Below are 12,581 nucleotides of genomic sequence, written 5' to 3' on the forward strand. Positions count from 1 at the left end.
GACCATTATTTGTAAGGATAGATGCCAAAGCTAACATTCAGCTGGAGGTGAAGACGTTGGCCTTCCCCTAGACAAGCAGGTGTGTGCATTTGAGCTAGGTGTCCAAGCTCCAGGCACTGGCAGGAAGGGCTGGGTTCAGGTTTCCTGTTCATAGACATCTAAGAATGCTTACCTTCATTTCTCCTGCCTGGCTTCTAGCTGCCAGAATCTCCAGCTGAGATGAAAACATCTGCTGTAGTTCCACCAGTGCTGCAAGAATGTGTTGAGTATTTGAGGACATCTCGTTTGACACTTAGTGACTAGGAGCAAGTGGAGTTTCAGGAATCTGGTCAGTGCAGTCAGCAGAGCATAGAGAGCAGCTGAGTTGGCTGGCTGCTTGGACTTGTTGAATGCCATCCTGTTGGACTCTGCTCATCTGACCAGCCTGGCAAGAGCCAGCCTCTGCAGAGCCCTCCTGCCCTCCAACAGATCAACTCCTGCCCCCAAGTAGGTGTCATCTGCAAACTTGCTAATGGTGGACTCAGTCCCCTCGTCCAGATCATCAGTAAAGGTATTGAATAGGATTGGGCCCAACACTGATCCCTAGGGGACAGCACTGGTGACTGGCTGCCAGCTGGCAGTGGCACCATTCACCACCACTCTCTCACTACCCTAGATCAACTTACACTGAGTCTTTTCCAACCTGAGCTGGACAAGAATATCTTTTGGAGAGAGCCCCCCTGGTGTTTGAATGGCTCTTGTTAAAACCTTGGGAAGCAGATTGTTTCCTCTGTGGCAGCAAATGTGGCACAGTGATGTGGGGAACATGACTCTGTAGCTGTTGTCCTCCTCTCTGGCAAGATTACCTGAAGCTTACATTGAGGATCTGGAGAGTGTAAATGTGTGTGCTTGCAGGTCTGATGGGTATTGAAGCTTACAAAGCCAACTGTGGGCTCTGGGACAAAAACACAAGTTGTGTATGTGGGATGATGGCATTGCTTCAAAAGACTGAAACCTTTTTTTATTTTTTCTTGAAGGCTTTAAAAAGGGTTGGAAAATCTGTAAATATTCAAGAAGTAATGGACCAGTGGACACTGCAGATGGGTTACCCTGTGATCACTGTCTTGGGAAATGAAACTACAGACAATGTCATAGTGATCTCCCAAGAGCGTTTTGTTTATGACAGTGATGCTAAGCCCAAGGATCCTGCTCTTGGAGACAACAGGTACCTCTGTTTCTCAAAGAATGTCTTTCAAGGGGGTGTAGCTGTTTAAATAAGTGTTTTGCTTGTGTGTTTTTGTGAAGAGATTTAGAAATCTCTGAGCTTTGCTTGGTATCAGTGGCATGTGGTGGTCCTTTCATCTGAACTGTAGTAATGATGAGATAGTTCAGAGAACTAGGAAAAATCATCAGAGTGAGAGAACAGAAGGATAAGGCTTTGAGTGTGCCCACTTGCACCCTGTGACTGTGTCTTACATCATACATCTGGTTCCTGTCCCCTTCTTTTGATTTTTGACACACTCCATGAAGTCATTTGCACTGTGGTTGGAAGGTCTGATACTTACAAAGTAATTCTTTGGAGTGAGATCTCCCTGCTCATACCCTGAGCAGGCAGATGTAGCTGTGTGCCAGATACAGACCTCACTTGATCTGGGAAGCAGTCAAAAGCTGGACTGTACATCTATACAAGGCAGGGAGTTCCAACTTTTCCGTTTTTGCAGCCAGCTAAACTGGTCTTATAGGAGCTCTTACAGGCTGAAGTCAGAAGGCACTTACAAATCTCTGTCCCTATCCTTTTGTCACTTCTTAGATTGTTTCCTTCCTGTTGCCAGCTGACTCCATACGCTTTCTTCATCCAGAGGCAAGCTGACATTCCGGGAGGATTCTAGGGAACCCTCATCTTACTGTTTAAAGCAGCTGTGGGGTCATATTTTAAGGCCAAGAATGTAGAGGCAGTGCTGGAGAATTACAAGATAAAAGCTTCTGTGTTCACCTATTCATGCTCAGCAGGAAAGAGGGCACACTGCCCACCCCAAGTACTCTGTGCTGGCTTGGTGGATTCAAATGATTAAAAGGTGAAATTTAATGCCAAATTTTGCTTGACACATATGGAGCTTATAGAATATTTCCATAGAGTAAGGCATAAAAATATAGTTACCTTTATTGGGAAGGGTGTAGAAGTTCGTTATCCTTTTCTGGAGTGTGAACTTTGGGGTACTCAAACAGGACACACAGTACAGAGTTGTTTTTTCTGGCTCTGTTGGAACAACCTAGTAGGATGTTAAGCATCTGTTTAATTTCTGAGCTGAAATGAGTTCCTTTTGTGTAAAAGAGATATAACAAGAGAATGCAGACTGTTGGAAGTGTTCATGACTCACTGTTCAGTGCAATAGGAGATGGATTCTCCCCTATTCACTTGAAAATTTCTTTTGTGCAAGTGTGTGTATGTGTGAGGTGATGTGAGTGGATTTTACTACTAGGGAAGCAGAGATTATTAGGTTTCTGATTGATTGAAACAGACATGATAAGCCTGCTAAGTATCATAGAGACTTTCTTAAGTAGATTTGCTAGGTGCTCCGTATCGCTTGGAATAACTCTGCTGTAATTGATGAGCGAAGACAAGCAGGTGCATAAATGTTTTGTGAGATGGAGTATCAAGGCTGATGTGGTGGATTGACATTGTCTGCATGCCAGCTGCTCACCAAAGCCACTCTATCACTCCCACTCCTCAGCTGGACATATTGAAAGGCTGGTGGGTGGAGATAAGGGCAGGGAGACACCAGTTACTGTCATGGGATAAACAGACTCGACTTGGGAAAATTAATTCATTATCAATTAGCTTCAGAGAAAGATAATGGCAAATAAAACCTCACCCCACTCCTCCCTTCTTCCTGGGCTCCACTTCACTCCTAATTTCACTACCTCCTCCCCCTGAGCAGTAAAGATGTTCAGGGCATAGGGGTTGCAGTCTGTGTCTCTGCCTCTCTTTACTCCTCAGGGGAAGGACCTCTCATGCTCTTTCCCCACTCCAGTGTGTGGTCTTTCCCATGGGAGACAGTTCTCCCTGGGCTTCTCCTACATGAGTCCTTCCAGTGTGGGTCCCTTGCAAGGCCACAAGTCCTGCCAGCAAACATGCTCCAGCATGAGCTCCTCTATGATCCACAGGTTCTGCCAGCAGCCTGCTGCAGCACAGCCTTCTGTAAGTGTAGTGGCTTCTTTGGGGCATCTACCTGCTCTGGCACTGGGACCTTCATGGGCTACAGATGGATATCTGCTCCACTGTTAACCTCCATTTTATCACAGTTATAATTTCTAAACGTTAGAAATAAGATTTAGTGCTATAGAGAGCACAGAAGAAGATGCCAGTGGGAGCCCTGACAGGAATTTCCTGCCTGAAGAGGTAGTACAATCCATATTGTTTGTGCTTGTTGCTGCTTCCCTGGCCTCTTAACCACAAATGGAAAGCAATCCCCTTGCCCAAGGAAGGCTTTACAGATGGGATGTTTGCTCCTACCAGTGAGATGATGGAGCTAGTTCGATGCCTCCCAGTCGAAGGTAGTTGAAAGTCACATTATGTAAGTGAAAATGACAAAGAACGGGAGCCATGGATTTTTAGCAGAATATACCTGTGCCATTCCCTTCTCAAAAGCCAGCCATCCATTTCTGTTCAAGTCCTTTGCCTTAGCTATAAATTAGTGCCTAGACTGTTTATAGCAATGACCATGCACTTTGTGGGTGCACACCACAGGCACGTGTGGCTCTGTGATATTAAATATTCTCTCATGCCATGCAGGGAAGGAGAAACACCAAGACTGACATACTGGAAATAAACTTCATCTTTCTGCCAACAATGACCTAGATATTTTTTAGGCTTTTTGGTTTAGTTTGGTTGTTTCTTGGGTTTTTTTGTTGTTTTTTTTTTTTTTTTTTTTTGGTTTGGTTTGGTTTGGTTTGGTTTGGTTTGGTTTTTTTTTTGGAGGGGGGGTTGTTGTTGTTGCTTGTTTTGTGGGTTTGGGTTTTTTTTTGGGGGGGGGGGGTGGTTTGGTTTCGTTTGTTTTCATTTGGTTTTTGTTTTTTGCCCATTGACAAAACCCTATTGCTTCAGTTGTTGTGAAAGCAGTGATCAGGGAAATCACATTAATATGGTGCCATCTGATAATTCATGATACATTACCTTGACTTTTTTTTGTGAGATTGGAAGAGCTGCCGTTGTTGTGACACCAAGGGGCCAGTTTTCCCAGCAGTACACAAAGGCAGGTGCTCACTGGGATGGAAGCACCACATTGGCAGACATCTGTTCAGCATTATTGTAGACTGCACTGTTCTGGCTGATTCTGCAGGAGGCTTTGCTCAGGAGGCTGGCAGGGGCTTACTGACCTTCAATGGGGCCAGGCAGCACAGTCAGATGTCATGGGAGGCACAGAGGTATAGTGACCCTGCAGGCTTTGGGGGTGTCACTTATCAGTGGCCTCATTCACAGTCTGATAAAGCTGGTGCTCATCTCTCCTGTGAGAACCATGAATTAGGCATTGGATGCCTGGCTCCCTGGGCAGCCATACTAGGCACTGCAAATAGCAGGGAGCAAACACTATTTATGCCACGTTTGAGGCCATGCTCTGGCAGGGCAGGCAGCATTTGGCTTTCACAGGGTACTTCATCAATGGATTAATGGTGAGGATCATTTTAAACTCTGTAGAGGTGCACAAAACACAGAGAAATGGAGGGGCCCAGGCCTTTGGAGGAGTTCATCATCTAAACAGACAACACAATATGCACTGGAAGGCTCCAGGGAGGGCTCTGAAAGCATCCATCTGCCACATAGTCTGTATTTATCCAGGGGTGGGGTTGTAGCTTGGCATGGCACAACATTAAGTGTCAGGTCTGTTGCCTTCAAAATGATGAGTTTAAACTTCTGGTACAGAGCCTCTCTCTAGGCAAATGTAACTTTGCCTTACTTGGGAAAGAGTTACTTCAGAATAGGTCTTACAGCTGTCTCTGCTGCCTGAGAAATGTAAACAAAGAGGCAATGGAATATTTCAGCACCATTCGAGTTGTATAAGATGCCTGTGCTTTTCTTTATGCTATGCATTTATGCAGCAATTAGCTCTTAAAAATGAGCTGTGGAGAAGCATATTTACTTTTTCTCTGACATCATATAGAGGACTCTAGAAGCAGCAAGCAGATTCTTCTAAGGGATAAACAGCAACACTGAAGTTTGTTGATGCTTTTGGCAGCAGTTGACTTCTGGTTCTGCCTAGTGCATTACTGTAAGTGTCTTTAATTTGACTGCAGGAGGGAGTGCTTGCATAGAGCTGACTTTCCCATCTCCCGTATGGTTGGACTCCTTGTCCCTGGAAGTGCAGGACAATGGTAGAGCAGTGGATGTGGGTTAGCTTGATTTCAGTGAAGCATTTGACACTCCCTGACACAGCATCCTTGCAGCTAAACTGAGGCTGTGTGGCCTGGAGGATCAGGGAGTGAGGTGGATGGGAAATGGCTGGAGGAAAGAAGTCAGGGAGTTGTGGTCAATGGGACAGAGTCTGGTTGGAAGCCTGTGTCTAGTGGAGTCCCTCAGGGGTCAGTACTGGGACCAGAGATGTTCAATATATTCATCAATGACCTGGATGAGGGCACAGAGAGCACTGTCAGCAATTTGCTGATGAAACCAGACTGGGTGGAGTGGCTGCCACAGGAGGGTTGTGCTGCCATTCAGCCTGACCTGGACAGGCTGAGAGTTGGGCAGGGAGAAATGGAATGAAAATCAACAAGGGCAAGGGGAGAGTCTTGCATCTGGGAAAGAGCAACCCCATGGAGCAGGAGAGGTTGGGGACTGACCTGCTGGAGAGCAGTGACGGGGAAAGGGACCTGGGGGTGCTGGTGGATGGGAGGTTGCCCATGAGCCAGCAATATGCTCTTGTGGCCAAGAAGGCCAATGGCATCCTGGGGTGGATTAGAAGGACTGTGGTCAGTATATTGAGAAAAGTTTCCTCCCCCTCTGCTCTGCCCTGCTGAGGTCACATCTGGAATATTGTGTCTCAGTTCAAGAGGGACAGGGAGCTACTAGAGAGAGTGTACAGCCACAGAGATGATCAAAGGAGTGGAACATCTTCCTTAGGAGGAGAGCCTGAGGGAGCTGAGGGCTCTGTAGCTTGGACATAAGGAGCCTGAGAGGTGACCTCATTGCTGGTGATAAAGATGTGCCCAGCAGCTGGAGCCAGGCTCTGCTGGGTGATGCCCAATGCCAGCACAAGGGGCAGTGGTGGAAGTTGAGGCATAGGAAGTTCCATGGAAACAGGAGGAAGAATTTTTTCCTGTGAGGGTGCCAGAAGACTGGAACAGGCTGCCCAGGAGGGTTGTGGAGTCTCCCTCTCTGGAGATATTCAAACCCCACCTGAATGTGTTCCTGTGTGATCTGCTCTAGGTGCTCCTGCTCTGGCAGAGGGCTTGGACTGGATGAGCTTTGGAGGTCCCTTCCAGCCCCTAGCCTTCAGTGATTGTGTGTAATGTGTTTCAAGGGACATACATCTAGAAACTGTGATTTATTTGTGTGCATAGAATTGACTGTGTGGGCATGCCAAGCCCTCACATTTGGCCTGGAATTACAGAAGGCATGCATTTTCACTGCTTGGCAGAGTGGACATAGATTTTCCTTGACACCTGTGCCTCCCCATGATTTATAGCTCTCATTTTATGGGAGAATAAAAGTAACAATGCCAAACACGGTTCCTGGGAGCGCTGCTCCTCACCAGGGCCAAGAACACCAGCTCGGATTTGAATGCCCAAGCCTCTGCTCCCTGCAGTCTTTCAGTAGCAATTTCAGCTTAGCCAAGCAAAAGTTTCCAACTCCTGTAATAGCTGGATAATTCAGACTCTTCCCCCAAATAACAATCCTTCAGTTGTGTGTAGGCTCAGCCCTAGCCTCCTGTATACCCTTGTGAGAACAGCTTATGCCCTTCCATCATAAGGCTGCAGGGGAGAGGTGAGATTCCATTCGCCAGGGTTCAGTGGGTTTCCCTGCTGACAGAGGAAATGATGACTGTAAGGCACCAGCCTCATCCATCATTACAAGAATTGCTCACAGATATGACAAGAAATTTGATGAAAAATAATCTGTGATCTAGACAATAAACTAATCAGCTGTGATGAAATCCATAAACCTTTCTTAAACTCTATTGAAGAGTTTATAAGCATATAAGCTTCCTGCTTATAGGTTTTGCCTTTTAAAAATATTCAGAGGTTGCCACTTTGAAACTGGAAAAATAACCTTCCCCATGTTAGCACAATAATGGAGTTAATGTTGCTGAGGTAACATTCACTTCTATAGTGTTCTTATCATGCATGCAGTTTCTGCAGCTAATCTTTGCTTGTTCCTGATAATATCCTAAAGGGAAATGTCTTGCTAGGTGTTGAACACAGCTAGCTGTGAGGGAAGGGGAGAAAGGAAGAGGTACAAATTGGGATACAGGCAGAGTATTTGTATGTGCTGTAGTGTGGTAACCCTTTGTGTGGCTGGGCAAGGGAAAATTCATCTGAGCAGTGCAAGCCAGGGACACAACCATCAAAACTAAAGGTGTACAGATTCATGGGTCCCACACCATGAGGTAATTCCAACAACTGAAAGACTTTATGGTGGGCAGCATTGCTGCTCAGCGGCCACTTCATTCTAGGCTGAACAAGATGCACAATTAACTGCAGGATTTATTTGCTTTCAAGTCTCTTCTGAATTTCCTATGCAAAGCTCATTTATCCAGATTTTACACACAAAAAAAGGGCTGTGCTTGTCCCTTTCCTGATAATGGTTTGAATAATAAAAGCATAGCTATGTTTGGGTATTGCCAGGTGTATTCTTACTTATTTGTATGATAATATCACCTTAGCAATGAGGAGGTTCTTCTTCTGTCCCCCATTCAGCCGAGGGGCTGGTTAAACACAAAGCAAAATGTTATGAGCACGAGGGCAATGCTGCTGAATATCTTTGAGTTCTTCTTACAATAATGCAGCATATGTGGTGTTAATTATGCAATAAAAGGGACCATGATATGGACACATACTGTTCTCTGAGCTGAGGAGCAGAGCCTAACAAAAGTAAAGAGGAAAAGAAGTACTCATTTACCTCCCTGTCTCTGGGGCATATCCTCTCATCTTCCATTTTCTTATGTCCTTTGAGTGTTTTCTTGTTATGCCTTTCATCTTGACTGTCCCTGAGGGATTGTGCTTCCCTCAGAGTTCCTACTAGAAACAGCTTTTGTGTTGCTGCCTAGGAAGTAGCTGTGGTGCTTTAGTTCATCTGAACTGACCTGAGTATCTCTGTATCAGCTGTAATAATGCAGGAGGGAGCAGGCTCCAGGAGAGAAAGGTACTGGCATTAGGCACAGAAGAAATGGGATTCTCAGGACTGAGATGAAAAGAATCCTTTGTGGAGCACAGAGCCGTGTGAGCACAGCCAGGTATTGAGCGGAGCAGTTTGGCTGCACAGGCAGAGACGTGGAAATTCTCCTTCTTGCAGAAGAGTGAGAAAGGGTGGGAGGCTCCTTCTCTTTGCATGTATGCTGATGTTCAGTGGAGGACAGCTCTCATGTCAGGAGAGGTTTTCCTTCAGTGTGCTCGAGGACAGGGCAGCGCTGTGCAGCTCCTCCAAACAAGCAATCAGAAGAGCTGCTGCTGTAAGGAAGCCTGCCTGCCTCAGCTGAGGGCAGGAGGAGTGTCTGCTCTTGGCTGCTGCTGTTGTTGCCAGCCCATGGCAGAGGGGTTGGAACTAGATGATCCTTGTAGTCCCTTCCAACCCTGACTGATTCTATGATTCAATACTTGTGCCACACATTGCCTGCTGCAACTGGGTTTGTTTTTTTTTTTTTTTTTCTGTAGAAGCCACTAGTGTCCAGCAGGAGCAGGGAGGGGATTGTCCCCTGGGACTCAGCTCTGCTCAGACCACACCTGGAGTGTTGTGTCCAGTTTGGGGCACCTCAATCCAAGAGAGATGTGGAGGTGCTGGAGCCAGGGCAGAGGAGGGCAAGGAAGCTGGGAAGGGCCTGGAGAAGAAATGTGATGAAGAGAGACTGAAGGAGCTGGGGATGGTTAGTGTGAAAGAGAGGAGACTGAGGGGAGACCTCCTGGCTCTCTACAACTCCCTGAAAGGAGGTTGTGGAGAGGTTGGTGCTGGTCTCTTCTCCCAGGTCATTAGTGATAGAAGAGGGAATGGCCTCAAGCTGCCACTGAGTAGGTTTAGACTGGACAGTAGGAAACCTTTTTTGAGGGCAAGAGTGGTGAGGGACTGGAATGTGGTGGGCAGGGAGGTGGTAGAGTGCCCAAGCCTGGCTGTGTTTGAAGGTGGTTTGGCTGTGGTGCTTGGGGCTGTGGTTTAGGGGTGAGCCTTGTAGAGTAGGGTTGTGGGTTGGCCTTGGTGATCCAGAGGGGCTTTTCCAACCTGAATGTTCCTGTGATTCTGTGATTTCTGTGAAAACATTTCATTTTGCCTTTTTTTATTCTGTAGAGGCTTTTTTGGTTGCTGCCTGATCATGATAGGAAGTGCACTTAAAGTTTTTGTCTGTGCATATTAGCACTGATGTTTGCTCAGCAAGGTTTTGCTGCTAAGAAGGGTCTTGGCAACACCACTTGGATTCTGTGATTCTGTGATCAGTTATCTTTACCAGTGTCCTTCACCTGCTTCTCATTGGTTGTACTGAAATTGTTGTTCTCACTCTGAACACAGGGATTCAAATCATGCTGGGCATAGGCAGATGACCAGTGAAGAACTCCAAGCTGTGCTCACAGAATCACAGAAGGTTAGAGGTTGAAAGAGACCTCCAGAGATCATCCAGTCCAATCCCCCCTGCTAAAAGCAGCATCACCCAAGGTAGTCCACACAGGAATGCATCCAGGTGGGGTTGGAAAGGTTCCAGAGAAGGAGACTCCACAACCTCTCTGGGCAGCCTGCTCCAGGGCTCCATCACCCTCACTGTAAAGAAGTTTCTCTTCACGTTGAGGACAAAGAGGTCATGAATCCATAGAACTGTTTAGGTGCTCAGTAGATCTCAGTTTCTTCAGTTTGTTGTCTTTTATTAATTTTCAATCTCATATTTGCCTTTGCTCCAAAGTTAGTTAAACCTTCCCTTCCTGCCTGCCATCTTCCATGCTGAGTAAGGTCCAACTAATCCCCTGCCAGGCTGGCTCACTGCAGGAGGTGTAACGCTTGTGAGAGTGGGAATAACATTTTCTGTTGTGTGTGCCTCTGGGCACAGCCTTCCATCCCTTCTCTGGCATGTGCTGAATCTAGTGAAACCTCTCTGTTCTGCAGCCTTGTAAGAAAGAGATTCATAGCATTAATACTCTGTCATCTGCTTAGCCATTAAGCACAACTAACTCTCTGGAGCCTCACACTTATTCAAAGTATCTGATTTCCTGTCATATGCACATGGGCTTCCCCTGCAACCTGAAATGCTCTTTGCTGAGTGAGGTACTGTACTGCATAATAACCTGGGGAGGTCTGTAGGATGCTTTGAGATTCTCTTTCCCAACACAATCTCTAGAAAGCATGGTTTGCAAAAGGCTACCCTGCTGCTGCTGTGTTCTTCATGGCTAATCTCTGTCTGTAGCAGGAAGCTCTTGTGCTGTTCCAACAACTTGCACTTCTTTCCCACTAGCTACCTTATGTCTACTTGTGCTCTCAGCCTGGAAAGAAATCCTTCCAGGTGTCATGGCAACGAGACTCACAGTTTTGTAGGTTAGCTGATTGGACTTGCAGGTTTTCCATTAACAATTTACCTTTGAACCTTCCACTGTTTTAGTATTCAAAATTCACTGAAAACAAAGACCTTCTCTTGCCTTCTTTTTGCATTTTTCCTGACAAGGAGAAAAAAGGAGACATCTATACTGATTTATTGTCCAGACTTGACACTATCCTTTAGTTAGTTCATGTTAGCATCTTTCCATGCCCTTTGTCCTATAATGAGCTTTAATGTTGTTAGTCAGAAACCTTTTGCAGCCCCACAGCTAAATGCTTGGCCACTCTTTGTTTGTCTCTGCCTATCAGCCAAGTGTACAACTGAACTAAAAGTACAAATCTCTAGTTCTTAGGTTTAATTTTGTTCTGTAGGACACTTCCTTGCTTTCCAGCAGGTCACACTTTCTCATTGCTTTTGTGTTCTTTTGTCTGTGAGGTCCCAGCAACAGGAGCTCATGTGGGTGGCTCATATCCAGGTATTCCCTCCTTAAGAAATACCCCTGGCAGCATCCTGACTTAATCAAGGAATCGTCACTGTGGGCAAGTGCCACACCTGGAAGGTGTTTCCTCTTCAGACTCAGTGCTACTGCCCCAAGGGTATGCACATGAAGTTTCAGCATTCACCACCTGGAGGGATGAGAATGGGAAACTAATGGCAGTGTCCCTGGTTCCCAACTGCAGCCACTCTGGATGTACCAGACTTTGACTTAAGAGACAGAGTTGGTATTTTGGGCATTAGGTTCTGGTGGTTAAAATGAGGAGGCAGGTGTTTTAACCAGTTAGCTTTACTCTTGGAATTTTTTTTGTATCCTTTTTACTTTCAAATTATTTTTATGTCTCACATTATCTCCATGTTAAATAGCTTTAATCACATCCTTCAGTGAGATCCTTTGAGATTGTTAGGCTCTCAAAATACTTTACAAAGATTAGTTAGTAAGTCTTAACAGATGAGCAAGAATTGGATTCCCATCCCACAGAAATTTTCAACATATCAAAACATTTCCTTCTACTGAATCAGGACAAAATTTGAAGCAAAAATTGATTTAGAAAATCTGTCTCAATTCTGCAATTTCAGTATTTCACATTTCAGTTTCACTCCTCTAACTTCCCCCTTCAATTAACTTCTCTTCCCAGCTGAAGTTCATTTTGAATCAGCAAACTGCAAGTTTTTCACAAAGCAGTTCTAAAATGTTTCAGCAGCTCTGCTTTTAAATGCTGCATCTGAATCTCTGTGCTGAAGCCTTCTCTTTCCTTACAGGCAGCTTGGGTTTTTACATTTAGAAATGAAAACTTTGTTTGGGAAAGTCATGGTTAGTTGTGGAAGGCATCATTGTCAACAGAGTGAATGGAGAAGCTCTTTTGCTTGCACAGCTGATGGGTGCCATTGGAGGTGTCCTCAGGTAGCTTGCTCAACCTCGTGCCACACTACATGGGCAGGGGCATCCAGAAGTGCTCTATACCACATCCTATGGCCCATGGCAGATGTCTCAAGTACCCTACAGGGGTTCATTTGTCACCACCTTGCACAAGTGAGTTTAGCCCAGAGAAACTGAGTCATGGAAGAGTGATGACTGAGCTTTCACTGCTGCCAGCTGCTGGCTCCATAATTCTGTTTTTCTAGCCTGGGATAGTTTAGACAACTCAGAATTTCATTTCTCAGCCTAATAATATCCTTGAAGGTACAGACAGCTTCTTGGGTGTTCAGCTTCTCTGGAAGTCGTTCCCTAGTTGCTTGCAGTTGGAGAGATTAGGAAAAAGAGGAGGTGGCAAATCATTGAGGAAAAGAAGGAGATGTCACATGTGACTTGACTGACTTTATGTGGTGCCCCTCAGTGTACATCCTGTGTGTCCTGCTCTGCTTTCATTTGCTGCCTACAGTGAA

The 12,581-nt window shown here is 45.7% G+C and overlaps 1 protein-coding gene across 1 annotated transcript in view; it reads left to right on the forward strand.

Moving 5' to 3' along the window:
* Window positions 1-12,581, forward strand: part of TRHDE (thyrotropin releasing hormone degrading enzyme) — a 287,610-nt gene that overhangs the window by 190,531 nt on the left and 84,498 nt on the right. The window contains exon 9 of the mRNA XM_054399685.1: window positions 1,017-1,204. Coding sequence (XP_054255660.1) covers window positions 1,017-1,204 — 188 coding nt within the window. The remainder of the gene's footprint in view (window positions 1-1,016; window positions 1,205-12,581) is intronic.

Source organism: Indicator indicator, chromosome 3 (assembly GCF_027791375.1).
Source record: "Indicator indicator isolate 239-I01 chromosome 3, UM_Iind_1.1, whole genome shotgun sequence".
Lineage (NCBI taxonomy): Eukaryota > Metazoa > Chordata > Aves > Piciformes > Indicatoridae > Indicator > Indicator indicator.